This window comes from Mus caroli, chromosome 17, assembly GCF_900094665.2.
Source record: "Mus caroli chromosome 17, CAROLI_EIJ_v1.1, whole genome shotgun sequence".
NCBI classification, from domain to species: Eukaryota; Metazoa; Chordata; class Mammalia; order Rodentia; family Muridae; genus Mus; species Mus caroli.
Genome location: NC_034586.1, coordinates 40,320,150 through 40,333,655, shown reverse-complemented (window position 1 = coordinate 40,333,655; position 13,506 = coordinate 40,320,150). Strand labels below are relative to the sequence as shown.

The 13,506-nt window shown below is 42.2% G+C and overlaps 1 protein-coding gene across 1 annotated transcript in view; it reads right to left on the bottom strand.

Moving 5' to 3' along the window:
* Positions 1–92: 92 nt before the first annotated feature.
* Pla2g7 (phospholipase A2 group VII) overlaps positions 93–13,506 on the bottom strand; it is a 43,959-nt gene continuing 30,545 nt past the window's right edge. The window contains exons 6-12 of the mRNA XM_021186524.2: positions 13,039–13,107; positions 11,555–11,678; positions 9,252–9,365; positions 7,596–7,687; positions 4,901–5,071; positions 807–955; positions 93–338 (exon numbers count right to left, since the gene is read on the bottom strand). Coding sequence (XP_021042183.1) covers positions 202–338; positions 807–955; positions 4,901–5,071; positions 7,596–7,687; positions 9,252–9,365; positions 11,555–11,678; positions 13,039–13,107 — 856 coding nt within the window. The 3' untranslated portion in view covers positions 93–201. The remainder of the gene's footprint in view (positions 339–806; positions 956–4,900; positions 5,072–7,595; positions 7,688–9,251; positions 9,366–11,554; positions 11,679–13,038; positions 13,108–13,506) is intronic.

The following is a 13,506-nucleotide window of genomic DNA, read 5'->3' as shown; positions in this document are numbered from 1 at the left end:
TATTCGTTACATTTACAGGGGGAAAAAAATCTTAGGCTAGGCATTCATCACTATTCTACAGTACAGTGTATATTTAAAAAATTCTTATTTGGGTATTTTCTCTCTCTCTCTCTCTCTCTCTCTCTCTCTCTCTCTCTCTCTCTCTCTCTCTCTCAATGTCACTCTAATTTTAAAAGGCAACTGTGTAACAAGCAAGCTCTTCTAATTCTGGGTCTGTGATCCTGGAGAGTGCTGCTGAGCCGGGACCTGGGTGACTGCATCAAAGGGTGACCCAGGAATCAGATTCTCATCATCTCCTTCCACCAGAGGGTCCCACTGATCAAAGTCTTTATGAAGTCCTATAAAAACAACAACAAAACTGTTAAGAATGTTAAACAGCTGAGGGCCGCTAGGTGGAACCATAGAGCCACAAATTACAGAATCATCACAGTGATAATGGAATTCCTAGGGCCCAGGTTGCATTAGAAAATGCATAACCTCCAGAGCTGCTTAGAGACAAGCAAGATGCTGTCAGTACCTTCAACATGTAACTCCACTCTAGGGTTCATAGAAGGACTGTTAGCTTCGATGAGTACATATATATGATATGCATATATGCACATGCACACATATTAATGCAAGGCCACATACTCCTCTTTTTGAAATGTTTCTTTTCATATTGATTCACTGCTTTGTTTACCAAAAGCCAAGTGGAAACAGCTACAATAAGACTATGTACCTATGCACATAAAATAAACAAAAACCCCAAATGGTTTGGTCCTGAGAACCAAGCAACCTGAGTCACAGAGGAACCTGCCGTTTCTTACCTAAATGCTTTTGTAAGAAAGCCATCGAAGCTTTGTTGGTGAGGTCGATGGCTACTCTGGAATCGATTTCTCCTTTCAGTGTCAGCTTGTTTCCAATTATTTTGCCAGTTATAAAAGTAAAGTCGTCAAAGTTCTGGTGCACTGAGCCCCTAAGAGAGAAAGATACTTATAAATCATGTTGCGTGAATACACACACACACACACACACACACACACACACACACGCACGCACGCACGCACGCACATAATCTGATCATTTTAATGTAGCTGAGGGTCAAAAGCTGTTCATTTAAGGATTCTAAAATATTTGTGCCCTGGCTTATGATAAATGCCACATCCAATAGCAACATGGGAAGGAAGGGTTGATTTCATTTCCAGATTGCACTCAGACCTTCACTGAGGAAAGGTGAGATCTACAGGAGCCGGGAGGCAGGAACTGAAGCAGAGACAGACTGTGAAGGAGTGCTGCCTACTGGCTTGCTCTCCGTGGCTTGCTAGCCAGTGCTCTTAACCACTGAGCACAGAGTTCTTTTATTTTATTCTCACCAAAACAAGAAAAGTAACCAATACTATATGTTAAAGGAGAGAGAGAGAGAGAGAGAGAGAGAAGGAGAAAATGTGAAGGCAATTTTCTTTCTCTTTTTCCCTTCCTCTTCCCCACTAGTTTGTTGAACTGTATTTAATCTTGAATATTGGAATGTACTTGTTGTGATGGCTGTCATGACGTTAGGTGACTATCAGTAGGTCTGCACAGAGAATCTGCATGGCTGGATGAAGGAATAGTCCTCATCAAAGCAGGATAGTGCAAGGTTTTGTTATATTATAGAGAATGGCTCACACTTTAAAAAAATTATTTATAGAATTTTTTCCAGTAAATGTCCCCTGATCACAACTGGCCATAAAGCACTAAAACTATGAAAACAGAAGTTAGAAACCCAAACTATAGATAGAGGGGAACTGTTCTCTCTCTCTCTCTCTCTCTCTCTCTCTCTCTCTCTCTCATCCTCTCTCTCTCTCTCTTTGTTTTGTTTTTTGGTTTTTTTTTTTGAGACAGGGTTTCTCTGTATATCCCTGGCTGTCCTGGAACTCACTTTGTAGACCAAGCTGGCCTCGAACTTAGAAATCCGCCTGCCTCTGCCTCCCAAGTGCTGGGATTAAAGGCGTGCGCCACTACCGCCCAGCTTGTTCTTTTCTTTTAAGGCATTTTTTATTAGATATTTTCTTCATTTACATTTCAAATGCTATCCCCAAAGTCCCCTAAAGGGGAACTGTTCTAAGTGCATCCTTTTTGCCTTCCCCTCAGTCCTGAATTAACCAGGGTTTAAATAGTAGAGAGATGAGTTCCATCTTTGCTTGAGGGTCTTTTAAATAATTATTTTCATTTGTGTGTGCATGTGTGAGTGTGCATTTGCTGGCAGGGACCAGAAAAGTTCACTGGATCCCCTGGAGCTCGAGATGCAGGCCTTTGGAAGCAACCTGACATGGGAGATGGGATCCAAAATCCAGTCCTCTGCAAGAGGGACAACTGCTCTCTAGCCCCATGAAAGGATATAAGCACGTGATTATTATTCAGGGCAGCCATTCATAGCGTTGTGGAATTTATAAACTCACATATTGTTCCAACAGGTAAACATATACATGCTCTCGCCTTGTCTTTAAAGACTTTACATGGCCTACGATGAACTGTTGTGCCTCAATACTGTATGTATTGATGTTCAGAGGAAAGTAGTCAATACGTTAGCTATATATTAACTTCCAGTATAAGAACTGTGTAAATAACAGCACTAAGAGTATTTTCTTTTACGTCTCGGGCTGGACAGATGGCTCTGTGTTTAAGAGCACTTGCTGTCCTTGCAGATGAACTGGACTTAATTGTCAGCTCACAACTGTCTGTAACTCCATTTCCAGGGGGATCCAACATCCTCTCCTGGCATCTGCAGACACTGCGGCACTCTTGGTGCACAGAGAGACAAGCAGGCAGAACACTCACACGCATCCCATCAAAAGAGAAAGAGGGCATGGGTGGGCGGGGCCGAAGGTATCCCAGAGGACTCTGGGGCAGGGCCACTAGGATGAGCGATGGAAGAAAGAAACATGGAGCGATCTGTGCAATATGAAGGTGGCAGAGCTGGGGATTTGAAGGTGGTAAGGGACAGCCTGGTGTGAGTGGCCTACGCTGCCACCTGAGCCCACGGTAAGGTCCCAGTGCTACCACCAGGATCATGTCTGGGTCCGGGGTCCTGCAATAGCAGGGGTCTGTGTTGATGTCCATAGCCCAGGTTGACACCAAAGGCCACGTAGCCATTTCTGGTCTAGGCTGCTGCCTGGGACAATGTCTTGAAGGTTGTGCAAAGCTGCCCCCTCACCAGCTTTGGTAGGCAGGAGAGCTGTCCTCGCCCCTCGCCTGGACAATGTGGGAGAGCTGGCCCTGGTGGCAAGGTTGCACAGGACAAGTGGAGGGCTGACTAACTCAGCTACCACCCAGGACCAGATCCAGGGCTTTGGGTTGGTTCACACCAACATCTACCTCATCTATAAACTGCTGGACGGCATGAAGGGGCAGGTCCTACAGAAGCAAAGCTGCAGGATCTCCATCACACAGGACAACCACGGGATATCCGAGAGGCATCCTGGTGAGAGTCCAGTATAGTGTAGCAGAGGCCAGAGGCCTTGAACTAGACCAGTGACTCATTGCGATGAACATTCACAAGTAAAGCTGTTTGAGCAGAAGGGTGTACGGTGTGACACACTGCAGCTTCCACAGTGAGAATTCTTTCTTATTTTTCTAATTTTAATTTTTATTTTTCGTAGAGGGTAGGAGGTAGAGGAGGTTGCAAGGGCAAAGGGCAGATATGGAGGGTCAGGGAGATGAGTCGGTTTGGGGTGCATGATGTAAAATTCACAAAGAATCAATAAGAGTTTAAAAATTAAGGCCATCGATTATGTTTTGGTAAGCTTTTCATGGCCAGCATGGTTATTGCATAGTACCAAGAAATCAATAACCAATATTTGTAACATCACTAAGCTACTTACTAAAGCAATGAGTGTCAGTCTGAAAGATGTTGCTGCTTTAGATTAGCAAACAATTTTTAAATTCTTTTTAATTCTGAGATTAATAAAATTTTCTAATTGAAAGCAGGGTAGGTACTGTTTAAAAAAATCCAAGCTTTTATGTTACATCCCCGTGGATGTACTTACCTTCTCTACTTACCTTCTCTGGATTTACTCCAGAGAAGACATAACACAGTAATACATTAGACATGCAAAGTTAAAAATGTATGCAGTGGGTTGGTCTAGTACTGCTCTGTAGTCCAGTGCTAAATACTGGTTCCCAAGATCTGGTTGCCTCAGATGACATCCTCATGAACACCAAATGATGCTGTGTAAATCAGGCCTCCCAATTTGTCCCTGATTGATTAATAAACATGCCTATAGCCTGGGGTGGGCAGAAGAGTGGGGCAGAGCAAAGGTTCCCTGGGCTTGAGATCTCAGGCAGGAGCCACAAGGGAGGAAGAGACAAGGAGGAAGAAGTCACTATGGGGTAGGTGGATCTTGAATGCATGACCATGGGAGCTGGCCTGATGGAGCAGGAGCAACACAGATAGAACATGTGGCAAAGAATATCTTGGGAGTTTAACAGTGAAATAGATAAAATAGCATAAAATTGCTATCTCCTCAGATCTAGTGTTTTAAGGTTTATTATAAATCTAAAAGGTCTCAATGTCTTTTATTTGGGAACTAAGCGGTCTGAAATGGAGTAGAAACCCCTATTAGATATTTAAAGGCAACAAGGGGGTATAGTATACCCCCGAATAACAATGACCACAGCAAATGTATTTCATCATACTGTTGAGATTATTTTTTTATTGTAACATTGTATGGCAGACTAAAATGTTTACTTGTAACTTTGTTTTAAATAACTAAAGTTTCTCATTTTACAAGAAAAAAAAGAAAAGAAAAGAAAAGAAAACCTAAGAGCACTGAAGGCAGACTACATTCTATGTGTTAACAATCTAACAACCGGCACAGCCATTCTACAATGGCTCCCAGAAGTTCCAGATGTTTAGATCACCCTCCAGGCCAGAGGCACTTACTTGATTGTAATCATTTTCCTTTCCTTGTCAGGCTGGTAGAACTTTTTCATTTTTGCAATGTCCTTTGGAGTCTGGAATTTGGCAGAGTTGATAAAGAAGAGAGGCTGGAGCGTTCTGGAGTACAGCTCTTCGTTCACCGGATACATCCATGGATCAAGAGCAATTCCACATCTGCAGACATCATTGGCAATGACAGAGAATGGCGGGTTACAGACTAGCCAGCAGAGGCCTTCCCATGGCACCACCTGCTGGGGAGCTACAATCAGCTTTGTAATGAGGCCGAACTGGACTCACATGAGATTATGTTCCTTAGGAATCATAACATAAAGAAAGCTATATCCTAAAAGTTTTTTCATGTTCATTTTGTCACGCGGTTTTCAAAATACATTTAAATAAGTTGTGATTTTCGAAAGGCAAGTTTGCCCTATTTCTTCTGTTTCAAGACTAGGGCAGGGAGTGTGTGCATATTCCCAGAGAGGCCAGCAGAGGGCGACAGATCCCTTGGAGCTGGAGTCATAGGTGGTTAGGAGATGCCTGACATGGTGTTGGAAACTGAGTAACAGTACATACTCTTAACTGCTGATTAATCTCTTCAACTTGTTTCTAGAGTCTCAGGTGTCTCACAGTGTGGGTGATGCACCTATTTCAGAGTCATATGATACACAGACATGTAGGATTATATATACAAAGCAAAACACATGAACCATACCATGTGAAAATAGAATTTTGGAGACTGGAGCAATGGCTCAGTGGCTGAGCCTTTACTAGTAGTTCATGCAAAAGATCATACTGGGTGGCTCACAACTACCTGTAACTTTATCTCTGGGAGATCTGACACCCTGAGCCTCCTTGGGCACCTGTACTCACACACACACACACACACACACACACACACACACACACACACACACGAAAGAGAGAGAGACAGACAGACACAGAGACAAAGATGCACATTCACATGAATAAAAATAATGAGGTCACATGATTAATTTTTTTAATTAAAAATCAAATTTTTTTCTTCCCACTAAGTGTGGTTCTGTGCTCCCTATGGAGACTTTTGGAAAATCCATCCATATGCAAAGGGGATGCCAGCAGAGAATGCCCTTATATCGAGCGGGAACATCTTAAATGGTCCAGCTCACTCCCTAAATAGACCGTTCCATGTGAGTCTAGGATGAAGTCTTTCAAAAAAAGAAAATGTTTCTAAATGTTAGAAAAAAAACCCTGGGGTCTTGTCTGACTTTTGCCCAAATAAATCTGTGATTTTTGGATCCCGCCTCACTTGAAAGACAAAAGAAAAGAAAAACTAATGATAAACTAAAAACCCTAATGTCTTAGGGAAGATTGTAAAAATGGTAGCAATATTACCAGACACACGTCCCAGAAAAGACATATTGATAAAATTCCAAGTGAAAGGTTAAATCCTTTATAGATAAATAAGGACAATGGGGAATGGGCAAGGATGGGTGGGAAACTGCTTTTAAAACTAACCTATACAATAGCAGGATTCTGTATGGCGTGCTCATGCATACTTAGTTTGGGATGACCCTCCCTCTGCTCTCTCCATCTCCATCCACACATCCCCACTTAATATCTTAGGCTCTATTAGGCTCTCCACTCTCTCCCTCAGAGCCTCTGCTTCACTGTTCACAAGACCGTTTCTAGTTTCCTGGCCTCTACACACATTCACCCAAATGGTGCTAAAATCCACATTTGAGAGAGACATGGATGCACATAAAATAAACAAAGAACCCAAAACAACTAAATACAAGAAAACAGCCCAACAACAACAACAACAACATAAAAAAGAATGGGCCAAAAATGTACCAAACTAAGAGTTCTTGGACGGAAAACAAATGACTAATAAGTACTTCTAAAGGCATTCAACATCTTTAGCCACTACGGAAATGCAGATTAGAATTATGTCAGGAGGCCACTTCATCCCAGTGAGAATCAACAAATGCTAGCAAACACTGGGGAAAGGGGCAGCCTTATTCACTGTTGGTAAGGGTGTGAACTGGTGCAGGCACTTTGGAAATCAAGGTGGAGGCCTCTCAAAAGGCTGAACATATTGCTACCATGTGACTCAGCTATACTGGTCCAGGGCGTACACCCAAAGGACTCTGTGTCCTACAATAGAGATGCTTGTGCATCTGTGTATATTGCTGCTCTGTTACCATGGCAAGGGAAGGGTTTTAGTAGCAGGACAAAAAAAATGGTTTCTGCCTAGGAAAATCTATAAACTTGATGAAACAAAGAACAGTAGTGAGGTGAGAGCCAGAGAGATAGCTCAGTAGTTTAGAACGGTTGTTTCTCTGGGCAAGAATATGGGTTGAATTCCCAGCATCATTATGGCAACTCACAACTCTCTGTAACTATAGTGGCAGGGCATCCGATGCTCTCTTCTGACCTCTTTCAGCACAAAGCATGCACGCAGTGCACATACATGTAAACAGGCAAAGCATTCATACATGTAAAATGAAAACAACAAGTATATATATGTAGGATTTATCAACCCCAAAAGATCCCTTAATCACTGGAACTTCAGAAAACTGGTTAACTGTTGTGTGTTACCCATCCCCAAAAGATCCCTTAGTCACTGGAACTTCAGAAAACCGGTTAACTGTCCTGTGGTACCACCCATGCCCTCTCTCCCAGTTATCTTCAGCTGTTTTATTTTGTCTTATTCTCTTACCTGAATCTCTGGTCCTCACTAAGGGCTTGAAGAACTGTTGCTCCTCCAAAAGAATGTCCCATCAAAGCTATTTTAGTCTCATCAATAGCATCCTGGGTAAAAAAGCAGGACAGCAAAGTTACCATCTCACCCAGCATTCAATGTACCCAGAAGAGTACATTAAAAATTAAATTAAATTAAAAATAAAAGAGTACATTAAAAATTCTGTCATGCAATCATTATTCACTTCACAGGTCTGGATAAATACCTTGATGACTTATAACATAGAATGTGCATGCACACACACACACACACACACACACACACAGAGATAAACCTATTGGTCTTTATCACCTACACCCGACAGTTACCCGCTCTGATACTGAGCCCCCTTGTGAGTTCAGTCTCACATTATCCCATGATTATCAGCTTATTCATCCTAAGCATATTTCTTGAATATCTGCCACATCAGACACCATAGTCTCATTTTTAGTGAGCTCAGTTTATCGTGGAAGAAAATGATAGCGATTTTTGATATTGCACAACGCACACAGCATAACACCCTGAGACCAAGGAGCTCTATGGTAGTACAATAGCCAACCCAGGCTCTGCAAAAGCCGGGGGTGGGAGTGGGGGCTTCTCAGGGGAGGTGACGGCTGACTTGAGTGTTGAAGATGAGACAGGAGTTAGTGAAAAGGAAGTATTTGTGTCAGGCCAAGGGGACATATAGAGAATCATGAAGACAGAAGGTGTCTTGTTGAGCATCACGTCTCGGTTGTATCTAGAGAAGAAACCATCATCTTATTCTCAAATCCAACTACTTCTAGTTCCTTCTGCACTGAGCGATCTAACCCCCAAGTCATGTCCTTCACACTTACAAACACACTTACAACCCCCAACCCCCGCCAAATGTCATTCAAAACATTTGGCCAGCTCTTTCAAGATCAATCTTAAAATGATGCCATCATTATTCAATAAATTATACCTCCCTTGTATATATGAAGTTGAACCATATGAAACTCTACTTTTCAGCTCAAATTGGCAGGTTCTATTTACATACAATTCAACCTGATGCAGGTTTCACTGGTGCCTGCTTTGCATGATTGTGAGTGTGTGTGTGTGTGTGTGTGTGTGTGTGTGTGTGTGTGTGTGCATGCCCATTCTAGTTCTGTATTATTTCTCTTGCTGTAATAAAATATCCTGGAAAAACAGTCAAAGTGAAAGAGAGAGGGTTTATTTTAGCTCACAACTCCATGTTTATAATTCATGATGGCATGGAGGTCAAGATGGTAGGATATTAAAACAGCTAGTCATATGCATCAACAATCAAGTGCAGAGAGAAATTAATCTATGCATGATCTACTTGTCTGCTAGCTTGTTTCACTTGTGCTTAGCTGATCAGGACCTCCTGCCTAAGGATTAGTGCTGCCCACAGTGGACTAGGTCTTCTCCCATTGATGAACTTAAGACAATCCCTACAACCATACCCACAGACCAACCCAATGTAGACCACTGAGTCTCTCTTCCTAGGTGAGTCTAGATTGTGTCAGGTTAGCAGTCAAAGCCATCATCTATCACAAAGCCTCTTCTCATGTACCTTGCAATATAGCAGAAAAGAAGCCATTTTTAAAAACAGAAACACAGTCCAAGGAAGAAAGGGCTCTGTTAAAAACTTGCCTTCAGCTGTTTCATGTCAAAAGCTGAACCCAGTACATTCTCTTTTGGGTCTCCATGTTCAATGTCAAGAATCGCACTGAGAGCCCAGGAACATTCTCTTGCTCTTTGCTGAACCTAATACAGTAATTAGAAGGAAAATGATAACGTAAGATATTCTAACACCTTCATGTCTGTGTAGTGTTGCCTGTGGGAGAAATGGTTAGTGACGCACTGCAAATACTTCATCGAAAAGCAAAGGGGATACAAGCTAGTGCTGTGACTGGGGTTCCAGCTTGGGTACCAGCTGCAGCTAGGCTCAGCTCACCTCTGGTTTACCCGCTGTGTGAATTCTTTGGGTTTATATTTATTGTATGGTAATATTGGGGAGAATATGAACAAAGTCTATCCATCCCAGAGAGGATGCCAACAGACCAAATATTGTGTGTGTGTGTGTGTGTGTGTGTGTGTGTGTATGTGTGTGGACTCAAAAGCTATATCCTTTAAGCTGTAGAACAGTCTTCTGACCAATAGATGCTTCCCGCCTATGCAACCTCAGGGAGGGACCTTATGAATCTTGTAACTCTCTGAGCTTCCCTGGGTCTACGTTCCTAGTGGCACAATAGCCTAGGTCAGTGGATTGTGTGCGGGTCTAACTACCATGCCACATCTATCACTGCCAAGATAAAGAAGCAACCAGTACACTTTATCTCAAGTAATCGTCCAATGACCACAAGAGACAGATACTGTTATTTACTATTGTGTAACACAGCAAAGCATAAGATCGGTTTGGCCAGGCTCTTCCTACTATCAAGTGATGGAGCCAACATCCACAGACAAGTGGGTTTTAAGGCCTATACACTTCTTTTTGAGAGGGACGGGGCATAATCTCATTAAGTAGCTCTGGCTTTCCTGGAACTCACTCTGTAGACCAAGATGGTCTCATACTCAGAATTCTGCCTGCTTCTGCTTTCTGAGTTCTGGGATCAAAGGTGTATACCACCATACCTGGGCAAGGCCTGTACATTAAGACAATTGTACGTAATCTCTCTGAAATCCCCTTAATAAAGCCCCTAGGATTGAAAATCTATTCATCCTGTACATAGCCCTGTTGTCATCAGAAAGATTTCCTCTGGCAGCTGATGGGAGCAGATGCAGAGACCCACAGCTGAACATTAGGAGGAGAGAAAGCTCAAATTGGAGATTTCCTTCAGGTCCTTTCTTTTGGAACTCAGGATACCCTGAAGAAGATATGTATATATGTATGCATGTATATGCATATGCATATATATGTATGTGTGTATATGAATATGTTTATGTATTGTGTATATGTATATATGTATTATGTGTGTATATGTGTATATATGTGTATATATATCATCAAGCAAACACTGTATGTATATGTATATATACATATACACATATATGTATATATCATCAAGGTAACCATGACATATATATATGTCATATGTATACATATATATATATATACATATATATGTCATATGTATACATATGTATGTATGTATATATATATATATATATATACACACACACACACACACGTATGCAACCATAACATACACATATATGTATATATACATGTATAACCAAAACATGCATACCCATATATACATACATGTACAACCATACCACACATATAAATATGTATATATGTATACATACATATACAACAATAACATAATACACATATATACATATGTATGTATGTTACGGTTGTTAGTGTGATTTTCTGTGGGAGTGGGGATGACTCCTTTGCCTGCTCTGGAGACCCTTTTCTGCCCACTGGGCTGCCTTGTCTACCTTAGCATGTTAAGGTGCATGCCTTGAGGGTTTGTGTCTAGTCGTCTTCATGTAGCTTGTGTTCATGGTGTTTATATGCTGTCTCTGGGAGGCCTGCTCTATCTGAAGGGAAGTGGAGGAGGAGCGGATCTCAAGGAGAGGGGAGGTGGCAAGAGGGACTGTGGGGAGTGGAGAGAGGGAAAACTGGCTGGGAAATGATCTATGAAAGAAGACTAAATTAAAGAAGAAACAAGGAAAGCATATTCATCTATTTTCTACTGGCTTTGAGATTCAAAAAACTAGACACTTTAACAGAAGGGAATTCTAAATACCATTGTCATTTCCAAGAGTAATTTTGTTTGTTCTTTTCTGTGAAACAAACCTCTCAATAAAAGGAATTTTCAGCAGTCAGAGAGTCTTCTGACAGATCTTTACGGGTAAGGGGAAGAGCTAATGGTTTTAACAAAGGCCGCCATTTTCTTTGTGTTCAAGGCTGCCATGCCCCTTTTCTCACTGAAATATACCTGTTCTTTCCGGACCCTTTCCGACTCCTCTTGTTTTACTTTTCTCAGGTAAAGCCAAGACCTGTTTTCCACTTTTGCAGCCACCTGGTCTTCAAAAAAGTAAGTTGCCGATGCAGATCTGTCTCTACAACACACACAGATTTAATTACATCCCATTCCCCATCAGACCGTCTTCCTCAGATCCATCCTTGATTCCATTTTCCTTTTATCTGTTGACTTCCCTTTCCTCTTCCACGCTGCATCCCCCGCCAAATAAAAGAGGACCCCAGGGAGGGTACATGCAAAAAAAAAAAAAAAAAAAAACCCTCCATTTATCCCTGTCCTAGGAGGCATCATTGGGATCGTATTCAGAAGCCATTCTCATGAGCTGGGGACCCAGCTCAGTGGTAAGGTGTTTGCCTAATATGTACAGTGTCGTTTCCAATCTCATGTGTCATGAAAATAACACAAAACAGAAAGGAACAAAACAAACAGCTCTCTAAAATCAAATTCCTGCATTGCCACGTAATAGCTGTCCGACTCTGGGCAAATTATCTTCGTATCTTCATTTCTGTCTTGTGTGAAATGAATAAAATAACTACCTCATAGGATCGTTACAAATTCTAGGATGTAGGCCACCTGGACCGTGCCACCAGAGGAACTGGCCTGGAACAGCCAAGGTTGAGAGTGTCCAAACCCTGGACATCTCAAAATTTGATAGTAGAATGTCTTCCTGAGACTGGCAGGATTAACTCCCTCCCTGTCTCTGTGCCTGCTTCAGAGAACCTAACCAGGAGACCCCAACCAGGTGGTCACAAATTCAGTCACAGAGCAGAGCACCTGGAAGGCCTTGCCATGCTAATGATCATCTTAGTACCTTAGCTTTCACCCAATGACCTAATTCCACCCTGGATGTTCTCATTCCCCAAATTATATAACCCTTGGTTCACCCCTGAATAAAGGGTGTGCATTCAAACCCACCCCCAGTAAAGAAATAAGAACAAGCTAAGATCATCAGAGAAGGCCTTCATCTAAAAGGGCCATAACACTGCGATCCTTAGAGAAAGCCTTCTCTCTCCCCAACCCCTCACACCCCTTCACCCTCCCTGGCCCGAGCCTGGTATACAGTGGGGCTCCAGAGGGAAGAGGCAAATCTCAGACCCCACATATTTCAGTCTTCCTGGCCTCTCCAAGCTGGTGTGCTGGAAGCACTCAGGCACCCTGAGAAGAGAGAATGAACTGGAACCACACTAAAGGACTGAGACCGTGTGTCTGAAAAGCTTCAGCTTAGTCCATGACAGATCTTCATTGCTCTCAGAACACGAGCTGCTTTAAAGGTCTTGACAATGTAGTTCATTGTCTTTTTGTTCCCATCATGTAACATCCCACCCACGTTTTTTTTTTTTTTTTGTGAGATTACAGAACAGTTACAGGTTTAGTTAAGTTAAGGACGTTAACATGCTTTTCTTTTTGATGGTCTGTATTTGACACACACAGGAACATACCTGTGTTCGACAGTGGCCACTATAAACCCATTAGATGCCAAGCCAATGCCAATAGCAGAATAAATCGTCCTGGAAATCAAAAAAGCAGGAAAGATAATTATCAACCACGATTATAAACCAACAAGAAAATGGGGAACATGGAGCCCGTTACACCCTGATTCAGCACACTGGGGAGCTCTCATCTTCAGAGAGCTTACCCCTTAGGAGGCATCTGGCACTGGGGAACGAGGCTGCTGGCATCTGGTGAGTGAGAAGATACTGCTGAGCATCCTAGTGTACACAGGATAGAGCCTCTAAAGCAAGCAATGATTCATTCTCTCTAAACTGTCAAGAGTCCTAGGTTAATGAAATAGTGAATATGAATAAAGAAAACTGAGTTAATGCTATACTGATTATAAGTAGTGATTTTTGAGAGTTGATGCAGATCCATCTGTGTACACACACATACACACATACACACACACACAC